Source organism: Manis pentadactyla, chromosome 10, assembly GCF_030020395.1.
Source record: "Manis pentadactyla isolate mManPen7 chromosome 10, mManPen7.hap1, whole genome shotgun sequence".
NCBI lineage: Eukaryota > Metazoa > Chordata > Mammalia > Pholidota > Manidae > Manis > Manis pentadactyla.
The window spans coordinates 58,492,655-58,514,097 of NC_080028.1; the positions used below are offsets into that span (position 1 = coordinate 58,492,655).

The 21,443-nt window shown below is 41.5% G+C and overlaps 2 protein-coding genes across 8 annotated transcripts in view; one reads left to right on the forward strand and one right to left on the reverse strand.

Annotated features, from left to right (window-relative positions):
* Positions 1 to 17,057, forward strand: part of HELB (DNA helicase B) — a 42,211-nt gene extending 25,154 nt beyond the window's left edge. The window contains exons 10-13 of the mRNA XM_036894906.2: positions 896 to 1,124; positions 1,944 to 2,087; positions 6,363 to 6,857; positions 13,100 to 17,057. Of these exons, the coding sequence (XP_036750801.2) occupies positions 896 to 1,124; positions 1,944 to 2,087; positions 6,363 to 6,857; positions 13,100 to 13,204 (973 nt within the window). The 3' untranslated portion in view covers positions 13,205 to 17,057. The remainder of the gene's footprint in view (positions 1 to 895; positions 1,125 to 1,943; positions 2,088 to 6,362; positions 6,858 to 13,099) is intronic.
* The window catches only part of GRIP1 (glutamate receptor interacting protein 1), a 676,609-nt gene continuing 672,023 nt past the window's right edge, over positions 16,858 to 21,443 (reverse strand). For all 7 annotated transcript variants that reach the window (XM_036894904.2, XM_036894901.2, XM_036894903.2 and 4 more), the window contains 2 exons: positions 20,480 to 20,626; positions 16,858 to 18,631 (listed from right to left, as the gene is read on the reverse strand). In XM_036894904.2, coding sequence (XP_036750799.1) covers positions 18,404 to 18,631; positions 20,480 to 20,626 — 375 coding nt within the window. In that variant the 3' untranslated portion in view covers positions 16,858 to 18,403. The remainder of the gene's footprint in view (positions 18,632 to 20,479; positions 20,627 to 21,443) is intronic.

The window sequence follows — 21,443 nt, forward strand, 5'->3', positions numbered from 1 at the left end:
TTTTTCAAATTATCTCTGTGTAGTGCACCCAAGAACCTTTGCAAAACAGGATGCCTGCAGAAAGCCCTATGGTGAGCATCTGTTGGAGAAACAGCTATTATGGAAAAGCCTCTCTGTTTACCTGTAGAAACAATTAACTCACTGCTTTTGCCTTTATCAACAGCTGCTGTTTATTAAGCGCAGAGGACTTAATCCAAAGAAGGGTCAGTTACAGGAGGGGTTCCCTGTCTGTTGAGGAAAGAGACACAACAAATCATGTTAGGTAGCCTAACAAAGGGGTAAAAAGCATGAGATTGAGGCCTTCCAGTCTGGGTGGGGCCCAGCAGGTGTGATGTTGGGCAGGTAATCTCACCTCTCCATGTATGTAAAAAACGATACACAGGATTTCCCCATGGAGCTGTAGGAAGGATAAAATGAAATAATGTGCCTAAAGCACGTATCACAGCAACTGGTATATTGTTAGCACATGTTCAGTTTGCTGCCATAATTCTGATAAAATGTCATAATTATTATTCTAGGAATATGGATAAGTGCTGTTATGACCTGAAAGAGGGTAGTGATAGGAGAAATGGGAGAGGAGAAGATGAATTTGAAAGATAGAATCAATAAGATTTTTGGTAACTTTTAGAATATAGAGGAAAGAGACACATCAGCATTTATGCCAAGATTTCTAACTTGAAACAGTTAGGCTGGAAAAGGTCACCGAGTTTGAGGTGTGCAGAGAGACCTCAACTCTGGGCGCCTGATGTCGTGTTGATGTTTGGAGAACAAAAGTGAAGAAAAGAGGGTACAGAAGTTATTTTGAGAATTGGGTCATGTCTGAGTGGGAATTAACACCTAAATGAAATGAAGCTAGGTTTTCCAAATTTTAACAATGTATTATTTTCTAAACTAGAGACCATCAGAACAGACTTCAGTTTGGAGTTGGTGATAAAATTTGTTCTACCAGGAATGTTTATCTCTCAGAGTTACTCCATAAAACTAACTCTAACAGTCAGCAGACTGAAGAACTAGAGGCCAGTGGTGAACTTTTTAATGGTAGTCCTCATAGTTTTGCTAGAAATAAGCATGACTTTGAAAGTGGTATTCGGCTGTGCAATGGAGAGGTGTTTTTCATAAGAAAGGTAAGTGAAAACAGAAAAATGGTACCTTTTCACCTATTGGAAACTGATTTGGGTTTTTTGGTGTTTTATTTTTAATTGCCCTAGGATTTATTCAGAACCTAATCCTATCAGAGTTGACATTCTTCTTCCATAATTTTTGTTAAGGAATTTTTACATCTGGGTTTATGAGGGATATTGGTTTGTAGTTTTCTAGTAATGTCTGGTTTTGAAGTCAGAGCAGTGCTGGCTTTATGAGTTGGGAAGTGTCCCTTTCTCCTGTATTTCCTGGAGGACTTTGTGAAGAAACATATTTTTAGTAAGTTTCAAGTGCTTGAGTAATAAAAAGCAAGGGACAGTGATACATATATTTTACAAAGCATTGTTTCCTTGGTTGCTGCTTATATTTAGAGACTAGAAGTGTTCCCTTTGAATTTGTCCTCATTTTACAAATAATCTGTTACACTTAAAAGCTTATTCTTTAAAAGCTGTCAGGAAAAATAAATTTTTTGCATAGAGTATATGGAGGCTAGCATAGACAGTGCAAGAAATGCTATAGACTTCAACCTAAGGAAGACAACACAGACTATTCTCCAGAGAGTCAAATTCAGGTTAAGTTTCAAGGACCTAAGCCTTCCACTTGTGTTTAAAATATTTGGGTATGTATGTATGCAGTGTGGGCTCAAGCATAGAGTTTAAGCCTTCTGAAATTCTTAACAGCTATAATGAATGTACATGCTATTTTACTTATATGGTGCTTGCATTTTATGTTTACAAAAACAGAGTATCTCGACTGTGTGCATATTTGAAAATGTACAAAATAGTTTTTTGTTTTTGTGACAGGATATAACTGATGTAACTTTTGGAAAGAGAAGGTCTTTGACCATTGATAATATGGCTGGCTTGAAAGTAACTGTGGATTTTAGGAAACTAATGCAATACTGTCACATCAAACACGCGTGGGCAAGAACTATTCACACTTTTCAGGTAAGAATGCACCTTTACAAAGCTATTTGAATCATGGCCACATCATAGAGTGCCTTGCGTATTTTCTTTCTACTTCTGGTGGCTCATCACTTTTGGTAATTAGGAGTTTTTTAAGTTAGGAAGCAAAGTACACAAAAGTTCAGAAATACTGGACATTAACCTTCTGCTCTTTCAGCTTCGGGGCCCTCTTTATTCAGGCCCTAGGACACTAGAGGTAAGGCCTCATCCCGCAGGCCTCCCTTGCACCGGGGGTAGAAGCGTCAGGGCCAGGAGGAACTTCCCTCTTGCTTTAGTCTCCAGTGTCTCTTGGCATGGCACTGTTACTGATCTTTTTTACTTAAAATTTTGGTATTTTGTTCATTGTAGATCTTTGTCTAAATTTTTATTTCTAAAAATATTACATTGAAATGTCCCGTATCTTCATTGCTGAGTTTCTTGACCTCCTCTTTTTGTGCCCAAAGCAAGCGCCTCCCTTGTCCTGCCCTGGTCCCAGGCCTTCCCTCCCTCCCTCAGAAGTGAATTTGTTTCTGCTGAATTGGTCCATTGATTTAGCAACAACTGATGCCAAGGCTTATGTAAATGGTGATTGTAATGTTTATATATCTTTGCAACTTGCTTTTTGTGTTGTTTGGTCAACCTTATTAGGGAACAATTTGCTTACACATTTTAATTATAAAGTTGGATGAGTTTTGACAACTGAATGCCCTCCTTCTGCCCTTGTGAGGCACCTGCTTTTTGTTTGGGAATAACTTTACATTTACAGAAGAATTACAGAGAATTTACACATGCCCCACACCTAGCTTTCCCTATTGTTAATCTCTTACATAACTGGTATATTTGTCAAAACTAAGGAATAACTACTGGTACAAAATGACTGACTAAACTTTCTGCTTTATTTGGACTTCACCAGGTTCCCACTAATACCGTTTCTCTGTTCCAAGATCTAATCCTAAACCTCACATTGCATTTATTGCAATTTGCTTTTAAGCTCTGTTTTAGTCATCTTGAATTCTCCTAGGTTTTTGTGGCTCTGTTATTCCTGTCGTTGTCTTGAGCTCCTCTCTTTGGTGTTGGTATGGTGCTTCAGTGACGAAGCTGTATCAACCTACATTTGTAATAGAGAAAAATTTAAGTTAGCCTATAATCCTCTACTAGTAGGCAAACATTAACTAGCATAAAAGTTTTTTTTTTTTTAAGTGAATGGTGATTTATTTATTAATTTAGCCTATCTCAGTTCCAAAAAGAATATGAAATGGCTTACAGAAGCTGCCTGCAATGCAACATGATTTTTTACAAAGATTAAGGAAGAGTGTCAAGTAGAAAATAAAGCTAAGGTTGGTAAAAGGATTCCTGCCTGGAGGGGTTGGAATACTGAGATGCACAGCGACTTTTTGGCTTGCTTATGTACACTGCAGATTTGGCTCTAAGTTCCCTTAAGGCCACAGATCCCAAAATAAGACAGAACAGGTAAGTTGACTCTGTCTATTGGATTAAAAAAAACCCAAGAAACAGGAAACCCAATTGTTAAGAAGTGGAGATATTCCTGGTGTGAGATCCTGTAGAAATTTCTCCCATGGATCTTTATGATGGGGGTCTCTGTAATTCTGTAAACTCATTCAATTTTGGTAAATTTTCTTGAATAATTTCATTAAGATTTCTTGTCCTTCATTGTCTTTGTTTTGTCTTTCTAGATCTGTTTATGTTGGACCTCCCAAACTGATTAGCTAAAATTCTTATCCATCCTACTATCTAACTCATTATCATTTTGTTATATTTTTTGAGAGATTTTTCTCAAATTTATAAAATAGGCTTTCTGTTGCATTTCTGGACAAATGAAGATGATGGGGCCATTATTATTACTGGTTGAGTTTGGAGTAAATATCTCTAAATGTTCTTCTTAACTGGATCTGGCTCTTACCTCATGGCTGAAATATCATCTCTTACCTCTGAGAACATTATGACTTGTATCAGCATAGTTTGTTTCTTCCAAGTTCAGTTCAATTCAGCAAGTGTTTACTGAGTCAGACTTTGTTCTGGTGCTTGGTACATAGGTCAGTCCATGAGACATACAAAGATTCCTGCCATTGTGAAGGTTATGTATGGTGGGGAAGAGGATAGGTATAAACATAATTGTAAAGAAATAAGTAAACTACGTTTAATATCAGAAGGTGGTAAATGCTATGGGAAAAGGGTGGGGGTGGGATGCAGTTGTAATTTTAAGTAGTGGTTAGTGTAGGCCTCACTGAGATGGTGGCATTTGATCAAAGCCTTGAAGGAGGTAAAGAAGTTAACCTTGTGGATATCTGGGAGAAAAGCATTCTAGGTAGAGGGAACAGCCAGCGCTAGGGTTCTAAGGTGGGGGCCCGCCTGGCCTATTTGAAGGAGAGAAGCAGCAGGGAGGCCAGTGTGGGAGAGTGACAGGAGGTAATGAGATCGGAGAAGAGATGTCTGTAATTAAAACTTGCCTCCATATGAAGTTTGCTAATTCTAATGATTGAAGGAAGATTTTTAAAAAGGGACAAATGGTTTCTAGCAGGTTATTGAGGTGAAGTTAGATGTCATGACCCATTTCTGAGCACACCTTCGGCATGACATTTTAACTTTTATCATCATTCATCAAAAATAGTGAGCAACATAGACGTTGTCCCACCTTCACAGAGGATATGGTCCAGTGAGGAATACAGCTAAGAAGGCAGACAATTTCATTCCAGTCCAGCAAAAATTTTGTGATAGAGGAAGTACAGGGTGCTAGGAAGTACATGGATGGGGCAGAAGTGGGCCAGATGGAGGCCCCAGGGTGGGGACCGTGGCAGGAGCCCAAGGAGGTTCCTCGTGCTGGGTGGGACATGGCTCGTGGGGAAGGGGAAGGAGGGAGGAGAGCGGACAGGAGCCACATTAAGGGGTTAGGAGTGATTAGTGATTTTAAGCAGAGTCTGATGTGGCTGGACTTGCGGTTTACAAATCTGTCTGGTGGTGCCCTGAGGACTGTGATTACAGCAGGTGAGTACATGAGGCTGTGAAGCTTTTCTCAGTGTTACCTACTGACTAAACTTGATGAGCTAAGTTTAGGCTACATTTAGCTGTTTCAGAGTACATGGTATAAAGTCAAAGGCAGAAATGGTGCTTTGTATCTGTACAATATGTTCATCAGTCATATAACCAAGAACCATTTCAGTCAATTTCTGAGACTCAGCAGCATTAGAAGGAAGTATTTGTCAAACTTACAATCTGAGGAGTTAGTTGGGTCAAACTGTGTCCAGGGAGGTAGAAGTGCTTGCTGTGTACGAGATTTTTTACTGTGGATTTCTATTTTCTACATGCTTCATCTGGTCATTTGTTTCCCCACAATTCTTTTGGCAGTGGGAATGAGGGAATATTAGGGGAGGTAATGGTTCAAACCACTTCTTAGTTTACGGTGGCACTGAAATTATTGGGGCTAAAAATAGCACAAAAATTGAAGTTGTTTTTCTCAGGCTACATGGTGACTCTGGGCATTTTTCTCACCTATGCAATTCTTGGCTTGCCAAACCTAAAGAGCAAAGGTTCATTGTTCTCTTTTGTGTATCTTGATAAAAGTAGTAAATGGCTCAACAATGGGAAAGTACAGAAAAGTAGAAAAAAATCACCCACAGACCCCCCCACCCCCATTTTGGAGACTGACCATTTAAAATTTGGGTAAAATTTTCTTCCCTTTTTTGTGATTTATTTTGTTACATATCCATGCTCATTTTCTTTTTTTTTTATCAGAGTGATTTTACTGTGTGTTATAGCTGTGATTATTTTATATATAAATGTATCCGTTTAAAAAATTTTGCTGTATTTTAAAGCATTTTTGATGTTTGCAAAATAATATATCCAATATCTATAGACACTATATAATAAATATATTTATATTATATAACTTGGTATTTAAAGTGTCTATTTTTTTGTTATATAAGTAACAGTGGGAAAACATATTTACCCGTAAAGCCCAAATGATCATTTCCAGTTTTCACAGGGAAGATTTGGCGCTGCATATGGTCTTTAAATTTATTGTTGGGTTTCTACAAGCTAGTTGTGCATCTGTGAGACCGGAACTTGGCAGCATAATTAGAAAACATGAGTTCTTGGATAATGAATCAAATGGAACCCGTAAGATGGATTCATGTGAATACTCTAGCCAGGTAGGAGGCGCTCGAGAGCGCCTAGAGCCCTTGTGCCTGTCTGTCTTGTAGACTGCTGAAGACACGGCCCGTCGTGCCCTATTAAGTCCGCTAATGCATTCCTCCGCCGCAGGGGTCTGAGGAGCGCACGGTCGTCTACGTGGTTGGGAAGGCCGGCCGCCAGCACTGGCAGCACGTTTACACTGCAGTGACCCGGGGCCGCTGCAGAGTGTATGTGATTGCAGAAGAGTCCCAGCTCCGGACCGCAATTATGAGAAACAATGTTCCCAGGAAAACTCGTTTAAAACATTTTTTGCAAAACAAGCTTTTGGAGAGCTGTGCATCTGCCGCAGGTTTTGAATCCCCGTTAAGGAGCTCTGGAGCCAGCGGAGGCGCCAGCACGCAGCCATCAGCCTCGCCGCGCCCCACAGGCACGGCTGACCCTGGGACCCACAACGTCCGCAGAAGCGAGGCCTCCACCGCCGACGACAGTGTGTTTGCCTTTGCCGGGAGGTGGCCGTTGTCTTCATCTGCGGCCGTGGATGCAGATGAAGATCCGTCAAAGTCGCGAGGCTCCAAAAGAAGCTGTGGCGTGAATGTGGAGGAAAGCCCCAGCAAAGTGCTCATGGTAGGAGTGGTGTTGCCACGCGCTCCAGGGGTATTTGAATGTTGCTCCCCTCAGTGTGCTCATAAGCGACTGTGTGTTACCCTGGGCCGTGGGGCGTGAAGACACGTGTCCCCTGGCCTCCGAGAACCTCCTCTCCCCTGTGCCCGCCCCTCCCAGCACTTCCTCAGTTTGCCTGAGGCTGGTCCTCTGGCAACCTCAGTCTGGTGATGGGCGGGAGGTGTGGGGTGCAGGAGAAGCGTCTGGGTCTCCCTACGTCTCTTCCCGCCTTCCCTCCTTACCAGCCACCCTTCCCTTCTCTGGGCCCTACACTCGCTCTAGTCCCCACAGATCCACCGAGCGGCTGCATCCCGTCATCTTGCAGCTCGAGAGGCTTTCTCTTCCACTTGTCTTGACTTTCCCGTGACATTCAGCATTTAGCTGCTGCTACCATTTATTTGAATGTTTCCATCCCTTGGGTTCAGTGTGGCCTTATCTAACACTTGCCCTACTGTCTGTGTCATCTGGCCTTTGTTTCTTCACTCTTTTTCTTCCCATTCTCTGACTGGAGACATCTCCCCAAGACTCAGTGCCTTTTTCCTTGGAGCGCTGATCGCGTTCTCAGGTTCAGCCATCACCTTTGCATCGTCGATTTGTTCCCAGCTACTTGCTACATCCCAGGCCCTGGCAGTTCAGAGATGAGTGACAGGTCCCACTCTTGCCCTGATGGCCCGTGGTGGAGACAGACAGGCTGTGTAAGTAACTTGGTATTTCACAGATTGCGCTTGACACCAAAGAGGAGGTCATGAACCAGCTCCCAGATCCGTCTTTGTTCCTAGAGATGGGCTTTTTGGAGCCACAGCTCAACATCTCACTAGTCTCTGAGGATTTCACCATTTCAAACACCATTTTCCACTGATAAAAGCTTACAATCTTGGAGTCCCTTAGACTCACTTTGCTTTCGCCCTCTACTTCTTGTTAGTTACTAGGTTTACTGCAAAATGTCTCTCAGGATTTCTTCATTCCGTTTAGTCCACACTATTTTAGTTCCTTTTCTCGTAGACGACTGCTGACCTGGCTGCCTTCCCCTCTCTTGTTCCTAGACCCCCAGTACACCTTACACACTGTCACCAAATTTTAGCCGCTTCTAAGTGCTCAGCTCATCCCTTTGTTCACCAGCCTTTAGTGGCTTCCTAGTGCCAACAACATAAGTTCTAGACCAGACCATCTAGCCTGGCATTTGAGACCCTTACCGGTTTGATTCCAGCTTCCCCAGTGTCATTTCATTTCCCAGTATTCTTCTCTGCTCTCATCAAGCTTGTCTCTCCCTTCACCACAGTGAGCCGAACTGGTTCTCATGCCTTCCCTTTGGTTTTGTTGTGCAGCTCGGCTCACATGCTGCCTCCTCTCCTTCAGCATTTGAAAAACTGTTTAGCTCATCTGCTAGGCACTGATCCAAATGCTGGAGTGAGGAAAATAGACAAGTCCCCGGTTTCCAGTCGTTACATTACCAATATGCCGTGGGCAATAAATACAAGAGAAAATAAAAATTTCAGATCAAGAGAGAGTCTATGAAGAAAATTAAGGTAGTAGAGGCAGGGAATGGTGCAGGGGGGCGTGCTGTTTGCTATGGTGTTCAGTGAGGTCACGTGGAGGAGGTGACAAGTGGGCTCAGCACGGAATAATGCCCAGGAGCCGCCGTGTGAGGCCCTGAGGAAGAGCATCCCGAAATGCAGAGAGTGTAGAAGGTGAGAGCCTGAAGAGTGAATAGCTCACTGGAAGAGGGGAAGGCCCATGTGCCCAGTGAGTGAGGCAGAGCGCGCAGGAGATGAGGCTGAGCGAGGCAGGGCCGTGGGAGGGGGCTGGGGTCCTGACCTCCTGGCGGCGGAATGTGGAGGTGTCATGTCATGTCATGTAGGCTTAAAAAACATCCCTTTGGCTGCTGTGGAGAGTGACCTGTAGAAAGTAAGGTGGAAGCAAGACCAGTCGGGAGGTTGCCCCAGAGAATGAAAGAGCAAGGATGGTGGTGAGAAGAGGCCGGGAGTCCTGCTGCACTTTGGAGAAGTAGTCCATACAACTTGCTGGTTAGATGTGAATGGGTAAAACAAATCCACAATGATTCCTGGAATTCTGGCTGAAGCACCTTGGTGAATTTAGGACCATTTCCTGAGATGGGAAAGCCATGAGGAGAAGTTGGTTTGGGGAAATGAAGACTTCACTTTGGGCATGTTATGTTTCAGGCTCAGTTAGACACATAAGCAGGCTTATTGAGAGAGCCACTGGTTAGGAGAGACTTTAGAGCCTCAGGATAGATTGGGGTGGGAAATGTCCACGTGGGAGTCTTTAGTGTGTAGTGGTAATTAGAGGACCAGGTGAGTTAATTTCAGGACAGACACCTGAAGGCAGAGTTCTGGCCTCCCAACTTTCAGAGGTCTGGCAGGGGAGGAAGAACCAGCAAAAGAGATGGACAAGGAGTTTGGGAGGGAAGAAAAACCAGGATAGGAAGGTGGGAACAAAACCTGACTGGAGTGGGCTGATGAGAGAATACAAAGTGAGAGAGGGGAGGAAGCGCTAGGAGGAGAGTGTTTGAAGGTTGCTGTGGAAGGAAGCAGAGAGAGAGGGTTGAATCTGGATGGAGAGCTGGTGGTCAGGGAAGGATTTCTTTATTTTGGATGGGTGTATTAAAGCATCCTAGGGTCTTGCTGGAGTGGTCCAACAGGGAACGAGAAATTCATGGTTCAGAGAGAGGGAATAATTGCAGGAATGGAGTCCAGAAGTGGGTGAGGTGGGATAATCAAGAACCTGAGTACAGGGGTTGCCCTTTGGATGGGACTGGGGACAGGGGGCCCTTTTGCACTGTAACTGGTGGGGAATGGGTACAATCGTCGGGTTTAACAGGGAGATGAGGTAGCTCTCAGCTCCCACCTCCTCCCACCCTCTGTCTTCCTAGTAGACTCCAGCTCAGTTGCCATCAGGTTCTCCCTTACTCTAACCGGCACACGTCCCCTCTGCCCTGCACTTGTTGTAACCATCATTTGAGTCTGTAAATCAAGCCTCTGGAGAACAGCATTCATATCCTACAGTTGCTGATGACACAGTAATATTTCAAAAATACTTGGTGATTAAAAGTGAGCTATGACTATGTGGCAGTGAAACCTTTTTTTGAAAAAATAGGGTATTGTTTTTTCATGTTGAGCTCAAAGTCACACCTATTCTGGGAGTGCCCCCTTTGCTTTGAGTATTCCTTTGAGAATCATTTTTAGAGGTGGTAGAAGATCCTTTTGAATATCAAACTTCTGAGGGAAGGGAAGCAAACTTCTGAGACCTATTTTGGTTTTTTAGAAATGATCCAAATCCATTTCTTTCCTAGTTTTATGAGTTGGCATGATCCAAGTTGGGTAATACTTATGTAAACATTTTTTTAAAAGTGGGATCATAAATTATCTCCAAATGTAGTACCAACAGAAGCTTAAGAATTGCCTGATAACGCTGGCAGCAGACTTGTTAGGGTGAGTCTTTTGACATCCGAGGCTGTAATGAAGGTAAGAAGGGGCCACCATAATAAAGATAAGGGGTGCAGAGGTGGGACTGCTGTGTAATCTGCCTCTACCAGGCTGAAGTCTGAAGGGAAAGTGCTTCTGTCCTCTGACCCCACGTGGATATTGAAACAGTTAAAGGTTCTCTAAGAGTGTGCCCATCATAGGGTGCAGTGTGTGAAGTATTGGCATATCAGGTAACACAAGTATATAGGATAGTGTGCTGGAGCGTGGTGTGCAAATGGCAGGTTGAGCTAAGGACACTGGAAGAGGTAGGAGATAAACCAAGGCTCTTCTAAAGGGATTGTATGTTCTTCTGATCACAGTACTTTAAGAGCTGAAATTTATGAAGGTCCCTTTGACTGGAGTTCATGGATTATGGTTAGGGAGAGACTAGGGTATGAGTTCCCAGCAAAAACAAAATGGTCATGCTCTAAGTCAGGTAGTAGCAGTGTGGATGGAAGAGACATGTTAGGGGGTAGAGTTGGTAGGACTTGATGGTCAGTGATACAGAGTGGGTGTTGGGCCTAAGGATGATTCCTAGGCTTCCAGTGTGGGCATCCAGGGACATCCAGGTACCCTTAGAACTGGGACAGGTTTTGCAGGGAAGGGAATAAAAGTGGGCACTGTAAAAGAAAAAGTTTTCTCTTTTGTTCTTCTTGGAAGTAATAAGATTGCTGCTGGTCCTAAGCTTCATTCTGTATTCCAGATCAACTCTTTGAGGTGGCATTTCCATTTCAGCAAAACATCTTTTTCTGAAATTAAATGTGTTAACCTCTTGCAAAGACCCTGGGATAAATAAGGCCTTTGAACTGGAACAGGAACGAGAGGCAATTCTAAAAAAAGAGTCCTTTTCTAAAAGTTTTTTGCTTTGGATTTCTTAGCACCAGAAGGGGATGGGGGAGTTACGGCTTATGTGACGGTTCTACAGGAGGACAGCAACATTATCCATCTTCAGTTCTGAGCTTGCCAAGGCTTTTATCAGAGAGGGTCTGTGAACACACAGCAGGATGGAGGGGGGCTGCCCAGTGCTGGCTGACGGCATTCACAGTAGCACAGTTGAAGTTCTCTAACTGAAGAGGGCAAGTTTTCTCACAAGGTCTTCCAGAAGTATCTGACATCTGCAGGAGTCCCTAGAAGTGAGGAATCTAGGGATTCGAAGGCTGAGGATGGATGAACTGGTGACTTGTTTCTGTAACTCCAGATTTTCAGGGACACTGAGGTGCCTCATTTCTAAAAGATCAAACTCAGTGAGAAGGGCTGCCACCCTCCCTCCCTTCCTTCACATGCACATGCTCCAGTAAAACCAAACCAGCATTTAAATTCAACAAATACTAGTGACTGAGCCCCTCCTAGATGAAAGCTTTTGCTTTTCTGTGGATTAAAAACTTCGCGTTTTGAAGAAAACCTTAAAGGGAATATACCCTGATTTTTTTTTTTCTTTTGCCTAAGCTCTTTCCACCAAAAAGGAGGATGAACAGATGTGTCCCTTTACATAAAAACATATGTGCAAACATTCTAAAATTTATCATATGAAGGCAGCTATTCCCAGAAATTTTTTGGAAAAAATGACATTTTAACAACAACAAAAAAACCCAACCTAGGAAGGGCATAATCACAATATTCCCAAGTAAAGATAGTCCTTGTATTAGGGTTCTTCAGAGAAACAGAACCAATATGTTGTGCCAGTCTGTCCATCTGTCTGTCTACCAGTCGTCTATCATCCGTGTATCTAGGTTTACTTTAAGGAACTGGCTCATGAGATCGTGGAGGCTGGCAAGTCCAAATTCCACAGGGCAGGCTGGCAGCCTGGACCCAGAGAAGAGTCGATATTGAGGCCTGGACCCAAAGGCTGTCGGCTCGCGGAATTCCTTCCTCTTGGGGGAGGTTGGTCTTTTTCCTGTGAGGGCCTTCAGCTGACAGGATGAGGCCCACCTACATTACGGAGGGTAATCTGCTTTACTCATAGTCTACTGATTTAAGTGTTAATCTCACCTAAAAAATACCTCCACAGAAACATCTTGAATAATATTTGGTCAAATATCTGAAATGCAGAGTCCCCTGACTTAGCCAAATTGATCCATAAATATAACCACCACAGTCCTCTCAACTGAACAGATGGAGCGTTGTGAAAGATTAATTGATTTGTGCTTATTGTTCTTACTGTTCAGAACTTTCTTTGTGACTACGGTGGTCCCTTGGCTTGTGCTTGGGAAATAGTAATAGTACCAGGAGTGTGCTGTGGCATTGCAGTGTTTCGTCTTCCTGCCCCTTGGGCTGGCATCGTGGATATGCAGCCAGGGCAGACAGAGAGGGCTTTGTGCTTACATGGACCCCACACTTGTTTTACTGTTGTGCACTTGCCATCTTGAAATTCTTACTTTTTGAACAAAGGGCCCATATTTTAATTTTGAACTGGGTCCCAAATTATGTAGTGGGCCCTTTTGTATACCTTTAGTGATTAGATAGATATATTGTACTCATTCAGCAAGTAGTCACTTCTACACGTCCGTCCCAGAGCTGGGTTCTAGAGAATGCCATGGTGAGAAAAGGAGGCTGGATCCTGCAGGGAGCTGACAGCTGATTGCTCTGATCTGCTCAGGTCTTCCAAGCGGCGGGGGAAAGTGCATTATGTCTTCTGCAGAAGGAGTCAGGGCATAGAGCTTCATATTCATATTCACTGATTACCTCTTTACCAAGTCAACTTTATTTTTATTGTTGTTCTAACAGGTGGAAGAATCATCTCCACAAGTGTCTTCCAAACTTCAGAATCTGAGACTAAACAGTTTAACCCCCAGGCAACTTTTCAGACCTACAAATGATCAAGAAACTTAATTTTATTTCTGGTTGCTCAAAATAATTGTCTATTTTTCCCCACTCAACACAAAACAGTGTCATAACTTCAAATATGAAGATAAAAGTGGATGTCTGTAACTGGAGTTTTATTTTTAAGGTGTTGGTGTTTGCAGATGTTTTCGATTGTTTTGATCAAAGAAAATCAAGGCAATTTCAACATCTGTCATCATGAGAACTAGTAGCACTGGGCATAAATGAGGGAAAAATGTTGTATGTTAAAAAAAACAACTCTGTACTTTTAAAGTGTTTTACTTTTAGTATCATGCCTTATTAACTTCTATGATCACTGTGGGTGATCTTTGCCAATGGGTTGAAAGGATGGTAAAGATAAACTGTAATTGCATCTTTTATATTATTGACACACATTTCAGAATGTCGTGTCTTCTGCTAAGTGGTCATCTCATAAGGCTGCCATTTATTCCATCCCTGTTGCCTGGACCTACCTCATCTGGGATTTTTTTCCTAGAAATTCCTTCTGAGTTGGGAGCACATTGTGTTTTTTTGTTTTTGTTTTTCTTAACTGGAGATGTAATTGACATATAACATTATATGAGTTTAAGGTGTCCAACCACGTTGACCCGATGCATGTCTGTACCACAGCGTGTTGACCACTGTAGCATTAGCTAGCACCTCTATCATGTCACATGACTACCACTTTTTTGGGAGCACGTTGTTTTGAGATACTCGGGAAATTTTTTTTCTCTCAGAATAAGAGAATTTTATTTGATTTTTTTAAATAAGAGTTTTTATTTACTGTTAAGTGGAAAAGGAAAAAGTCAAAAGATTTACTGTTATCCCGGTGTTTTTAAAAACAGCTTTATGGAGATCTAATTTATGTACAGTTCACGCATTTAAAATGTACATATGAGTGGCCATTAGTATATTCACACATATATTTGTGCAGCCAACACCACAGTCAATTTCAGGACGTTTTTATCACTTCCAAAATCAACCCTGTACGTCTTAGGTCTTGTCCCCTTTTCCACTCCAGCCCAAGGCAAGTACCAATTGACCTTGTCTCCACTGATTTGTCTATTCTGGATATATCATACAGTGTGCGGTCCTTTGCTGCTGACTTCTTTGACTTAGCATGGTGTCTCCAAACTTCATGTTGTAGCATGTATCAGTGCTTCATTTCTTTTTTTTAAGGTTAAAAAAATTATGTACAAACAGCTAACATTGTTTCTTTCATTGGGTAGAAGTCTTGGCGAATTCACTCAAGGAATATCGCTCAGTCAAACTTGATGAAGACTATATCTTTTGCATACTAATGGAAAAACTGGCAGCATATGTGGAGGCTTTATTTCTGGATCAGACTGTGTTGGTTGGGCTGACTTGGCGAGATCAGGAGCCCTGGCTGAGTTTTTGCAAGTGGCTCCAGTGAGCTGCAAGTGACCCATCGCTTTCCATGGTGCAGTGAGGCAAAATGTCTTCATCTCTTTTATTATACCAAAGAATATTCCATTGTATGGATATTGTGCATTGAGTTTATCCATTCATGAGATGATGAACATTTGGGTTGTTTCCACTTTTTGGCTATTATAATTAATGCTGCTATGCACATCTGTGTACAGGTTTTTGTGAGGATGTGTGTTTTCATTTCTCAGTTATACACTAGGAGTGGTATTGCTGGGTCATATGTAAATCTATGTTTAATTTTTTGAGGAACTGCCAGACTGTTTTCCAAAGCAACTGGGCCATTTTATATTTACACTAGCAGTATGTGAGGGTGCCAGTTTCTCCACATTCTCCCCAACACTTCTTATTATCTGACTTTTTGATTATAGGCATCCCAGTGGGTGCAAAGTATATTTCATTATAGTTTTGATATAAGTTTTCTTCATGGCTAATAATGGGAATCATCTTTACATGTGCTCTTGGCCATTGGTTTGACCTCTTCTGAGAAATATCTTTAGATCTTTTTCCCATTTTTAAATTGGGTTATTTTTCTTATTATTGAAATGTAGGGTTTTATATATTCTACATTCAAGTCCCTTATGAGAAACATTTGCAGAAAATTTTTTTCCCTTTCTGTAGGTTTTATTTTCACTTCCTTGATGGTGTCCTTTGAAGCACAAGTTTTCAATTCTGAAGATGTCCGTTGTATCTGTTGTTGTTACTTGTGCATTTGGTGTCATAGCTAAGAGACCATTGCCTATCCATAGTCATGAAGATTTACTCCTGTTTTCCTTCTAAGGGTTAGTAATAGTTTTAAGTCTTACATTTAGCTCTGATTCATTTTGAGTTAATTTTTGTGTATGGTGAGGTAGGGTTCCAATTTCAGTCTTTGGCATGTGGATGTTCAGTTGTTACAGATCCATTTTTTGAAGAGACTGTTCTTTCCCCATTGAATTGTCTTGGCACCCTTGTCAAAAATCAATTAATTGTAAATATGAGGGTTTATTTCTGAATTCTGGATTCTTGCTAGTCAGTACCACACTGTCTTCATTAGCTTTGTGTAGTAACTTTTGAAGTCAAGAAATGTGAGTCCTCCAATTTTTCTTCTTATTCCAGCTTTTTGGCTGTTCTGGGTCCCTTGCAATTCCACATGAATTTTAGGATCAGCTCATCAGTCTCTGTAAAGCAGCCAGCTAGGATTTTGAGAGGATTATGTTGAATCCATAGATCTGGGGAATATTGGTCTCTTAATAATATTAAGTCATCTGTTCCATGAACATGGAATGTCTTTCTATTTATGGCTTCTATCATTTCTTTCAACAATGTTTTGTAGCTCCAGAGTATAACTTTTATACATCTTTTATCAAATTTATTCCTAAGTATTTTATTTTTGATGCTACTGACAATGATGTTTTCTTATTTTTTGCCTGTTCATTTCAACTGTATAAAAGTACAATTGATTTTTGTATATTCATCTTGTATCATGCAACCTTGCTAAACTCATTTATAGTTTTAATAGGTTTTCAGTGGATTCCTCAGGCTTTTTCATGTGTGAGAGTATATTATCTGCAAATAGAGATAGTTTTACTTCTTCTTCTCTAATCTGGATGCCTTTTATTTCATACCACCATAGCTAGAACCTCTATTAACTAGAAGTGGTGAGAATGGACATCTTTGCCTTTTTCCTGTGAATTTACAAGGCCTGCAAGGCAATCTGCAAAAATGAAAATGTTGGGACTATGGGTATATATTTTTTTAAGGTAGTGTAATTAAAATTTGTACTTTTTATAGCTATTGTAGATGTATTTCATAGAATATATGTAATATTCTCTGAAGGCAGATGTTGTGATCCTTGAGTTAAGATCTGTCTTTGTCACTGAAAATAAATGTGCCATTGGTGGGGGGTGTTTTGTTTGAGGCTGTTTAGCCCGTTCACAGATCTTGTACATCTTGTCCTTATAACAGTCCTGTAGTGCAGATACGCACTCCGTTTCACAGGTGGTGCAACTAAATCATGGTAAGTAAATTTCATACCACCAATGAGTGCCAGAGCTGCCTCAAATCTAGATCCAGTTTTAGAACCTATGCTCATCCCACTCTGCCATGTAGCTTTTCAAGTTTATGGCAAAACCTTCCTCCTTTAGAAAATTGTGTAACAATAAGCATGTGTAGGGCTCAGTCTAGAACATGAAAATATACTCAAAGGAACAAAAAAAAAACACATACCATGTTGGTTTTTTTGCTTTTTAAAATCACTGTTTATTCCATTTGATAGAGGGTTTTTCTTTTTCCATACAAATATTTGCAACAATTTTGAATTCCCCAAAACCATACATTGACGATAAATACCATGCTAATAAAGTATTAAATTTGTACAAAAATACTTTACAGCTTAATACTTGTTTGTTACAAATAAAAATACATATTTAAGTGACTCATGATCTTTTTTTTTTTTCCTTAACATGATTCTGCTTTATACTTTCTTGCCCTGGCGGTTCTGAAATATGGTTAAAATATTATATTTCTTTGCACAAAAAGAAAGGTGAGCTTTTTCCTTAAACAAAGGACACAGTGTTTAAATGCTTTACCTAAGCAGCTGTTTGAATTATTGACCAAAATGAAAATGTTTGGAAAGTAATTGTTTCAATATGGAGATTCTACAATCAATATACAGATCTATTTTTTTTTAAATATTCACCAAATAACAGTTATTAGTGTAACTATTCAAAATATCTGAACAAATGGAAACAGTTGCTGACAAACATTCAAAGCAACTGTCACAATTTATTGCTTTGAGGGATGGCAATAATTGGCAATGCATTTTGTGAAAAATGTATTTACAATTTCAGTAACTAGCATGGCTCAGAACAAAAGATAGTCCAGTGTCATTTTTAGGTACATGTGCTGTACACCCCTCAATATCACCAGTTTTCAAAACATGTCAAGCAATATGAGTTTGATTTGCCTATTATTAAGATAAACCTCATTTTAATAGACTCTTTATTCACTCTTAAATTCTCAATCTTGAATTTTAAAAATAAGGTAACTAATTCTCAGTGTTACTAAACACTAATTCATTATCAGAGATTTTTCAGCTATTAAAAATATGTGTCCTTAAAAAAAAAAACAGGTCACAAGACATATCCTGTTTGATAATTTGTTGCATAGGGAATAGCATACATCTTAGTTAAAATCATTCCTATACTTGGGCAAAACATTTACCACCACCTATTAAGGTCTCCTACGTGCATCATTGCTGAAACTTTTTAAGACAGCTCTATACCTGTACCCCTCCCACAGTAGCAGTCCCAGCAGTTTACCAAACTCTAGCCCCTCTAGTAGAGCCAGCTTTATGAAAAGCCTTGTTGGTCAAGTTCTCATGTTAACGACTTCATAGTAAGAAACTGATCTCAAAGTGAATTAAGGAAATTATCAGAGAATTTTTTCAGACAGACATTTCTCTTTTTAAAAAGTGATAAGATGAACTTGTAAAAAATTTCCTCTGATGTTGATTGTGGGGAGAGGTGGCCTACCTAGTTTTGTTATTCTCTACCATTGGGCTTGGCAAGGAACTGCCTGCCGTATACCATAGTGGTCACCAAAAAAGAAGGCTCTTCAACTTGGAAAGGGAAGTGAACATGAGCCATGAGATTTAAAAGACCCCTGTGCTTACAGTTAATGCCACATGATTATCTGTGCTTTAAATGTCACAGAAATCTTAAAGGGAATTTTTAGCACCATGTAGATATTGTCTTTTGTCCTGCATCATAAGAAGCGTTGCTATAATGTATTAGTGGGTTCTCGTATCTCCAAATTACCACCGTGACTAGGCTGTTGGAAAAAAGCACTGTTCTGTTCACTCCATTCTCCTCCGGGTAGACTCTGTTCTATAGACTTCTGTGAAGCCAGTGGGTTTCTACTAATAACCAGGTCCAGCTTATTGCCAGATTCTGCTATGAGGGGCACAACAAGACAACAGTCAAAGTCTCTTGTTCGGACGTGATTCACCTGAAAGGTTAAGAAGAGCCATTTTGAATATTGTAGTCATCAGACAGTTCTGCAAGCTTCTGAGTAACGCTTTGGGTGCACCAGGTTGTCTTGAAGGTGCTTGAGGGGCACCCAGGGCAGAGGGTCTCTCCCTGCTGACTGCCCCATAACGTGGTTGCTGACTTACTTCTTTACTATGCGGTAAGGCCCTTGAGAGCACGGAACCAGGATGCGCCCACTAGCCCCATGCTGAGCAGACGGCTTACTTGCGGCAGGTGTTTCAAGTGCTGGGTATTATCCCCAATTTACAGGTGAGGACAGTGAGGCACAGTGGTTAAGATGTTGCCTCAGCTCAGCAGTTGGTGAGTGGCCGGCTAGGATGTGACCCCAGACGTTCTAGCTGATGCCAAAGCCTGTGCTCCTGCCCATGGTGAGAAGTGAGCCTGTTCCCCACCCCCCAGCTTACACACAGGCCCGTCTCATTTCTCCCCAGTTGTTGCAGGTCTGAGACCTGACACGCATGATATGTATAACCCCGATTGTCCAACACAGGCATCGTGTCTCAGCTTCCCATCCCCTTTGGCCTTTGGTATTGGCTGCTTCTGACACCTACTCATCCTTAATATCTCCTTCCTTGGCTCTTAGGCCATCACCTTGTTTTGATCTTCTTACCATTTTACTGCTCACTTTCAGTCCTTTCCTCCCTTTAAATTTTGTTTTTCTTTGCATTCTCTTCCTTGGCTCTCTTCTCTTACTGTAAGTCCACCATAGGTAACTTTATTCATACCCATGCCTTCAGTATCCTAAACCTTTAGCTCTGGCTCTAACATCTGTCCTGAGCAGCAGATCCAGACTGCCAATGGCCTTCCAGACTGTTCTACCAGGATGTGTGGAAGGCATGAAAGATTCAGGTCTGACCCAGGCGTCTTACCCACACCTACCTGGTCTCCTTTGCTGGGATCCTCCCCTTCCCAACCCTACTCCACTCTACCAATGATATTATTGTATTGTCTTTCTAAATTACAAATTATGTCATTATTCTGCTTAAGAAATTAATATGCCTCCAGAATAAAGTCAAGAGCTTTTTCATGGCATCCAAGGCCCTTCAGAGTCTGACTCTAGTCTCCTTTTATAGCTGCCACTTCCATGATGTAGGTATAGCTCCAATTTATAGATTAGGAAGATATTCACAGAGGTTAACTAAGTTGTCCACATTTACTCATTCAGCAACTATGAGAGTATCTGGAAAATAAAGGTTCCTAGGAGAACTTGAGAAGACTACTTGTTGTATTGCTATGGTAAAAATGATTGCCAGCATTGGCTTTAAAATTATATAACTGATCAATGGCAACTTGCTCCAGTGAACTCGTGTCTAAAGTCAACCGATCAGTGCAATCTCATGCTTTGAAAGTCAGCTGTTTGTTAACAGACTTATTCCAGTTGAACATGCTTTCAAGACTGATGTCAACCCTCCTTTTCCTGTGACATGCTCTTCCTAGAAACTGTATGTAAAATCAGGAATTTGTTATGCTCAGTGGAACTACATCTGACCACAATAGTATTGCATTATGTAAAGAATGTTCAACTTTCTGAGTGCAGATACTGTGTGAATATTGAGATACAAGCCGTGTATAGTGGGAAATGGGAGAACAGGGTACTAACACTGTTCTCAAGAAGTTTATCATCTGTTGGGGAATAGATAACAGGAGAACAGGCAGTTTCAAAGACTGGCAAGTTCTACCAAAGGAAAAAGTTTCTGTCCTATATAGGAGGGGCCCCTAGTCTAGTCTGGAGTCAAAGGATGGGTGGTCATTGGTCAAGTAAGGCTTTGAAGAGTCAAATTTTTTAAAATTCTACCTGGGGTTTTACCTGTAAAAGTCTGTCATAGGGCTTTAAGCCACCAAGATCTCCTGGCCCAGCTGGGCGAATATTTTTGACATACACTCCTTTCTCCAGCAAGCCATCCGCTACACTGAACCCGAAGTCCTCCATGTCAGAGCCCTTGTACAAGGTCACCTGGAAAGAAAAAATGTGGAGACTTACTGTGAAACTTCTGGAGACTTATTTATGAAACTACTTGATGAACGACCTTTTCAAACTAATTTCAGTAACTGATTTGTTATATACTAGGCAGCCTCCCACAACCCTGTAGCTTCTTCCCTTCTCCAGGAACATTCTTGGAAGTCCCACCCAGAACTGAAAAAGGACAAGGAGACTGCTGAGAGGTTTCTTTTTTTTCTGCAAATCGCAGTCCTCAGGTGTAAATAGCTGAGCATTTTCCCAGGCCCAGGTTGACTTCCCTATTTTCCTGGAGCAACTCCCTGCTGTTGGGAGAGCCCCGGGCAGCCCTTTGCTGCTGCTGTTGGATATCAGCACTAAGCAAAAGGCCTTTCTTTCCTGCCCACCCTCCCTGATGCTGTGCTGGGAACAGTCCTCCGCATAGCCTGTCCCTTTGAGCAAGTGCCAGGGAGTCCATCATTTTAGTTGTTTTGGTACCCCAATCAGTCCTTCAGTACCACTGGCAATAAATGACTTTAAAGACCTAAAAGCGTTCTTGTAACAAACACCTTGCCTGGCTTGAAAAGCAACCTCTGTACTTGTCCAGGGTTTGGTTTAGCAACTCAAGGCATTCACCCTTCTCAGCTGCAGGCCTCACTGGTCTCTGCACCTAAGGCCAGGTACTTCCAGCCAAAGCTTCCCCCAAGCCCCATTCCTCCACCTGACCACCTGCAAGAGTTAGTTGGAGGTTCATACAGTCATCAAATGTATACTGAGTCCGTTCCATGTTCTAAGCATGGTTCTGAGTGCTGGGAAACAGCAGTGAAGGAGAGAG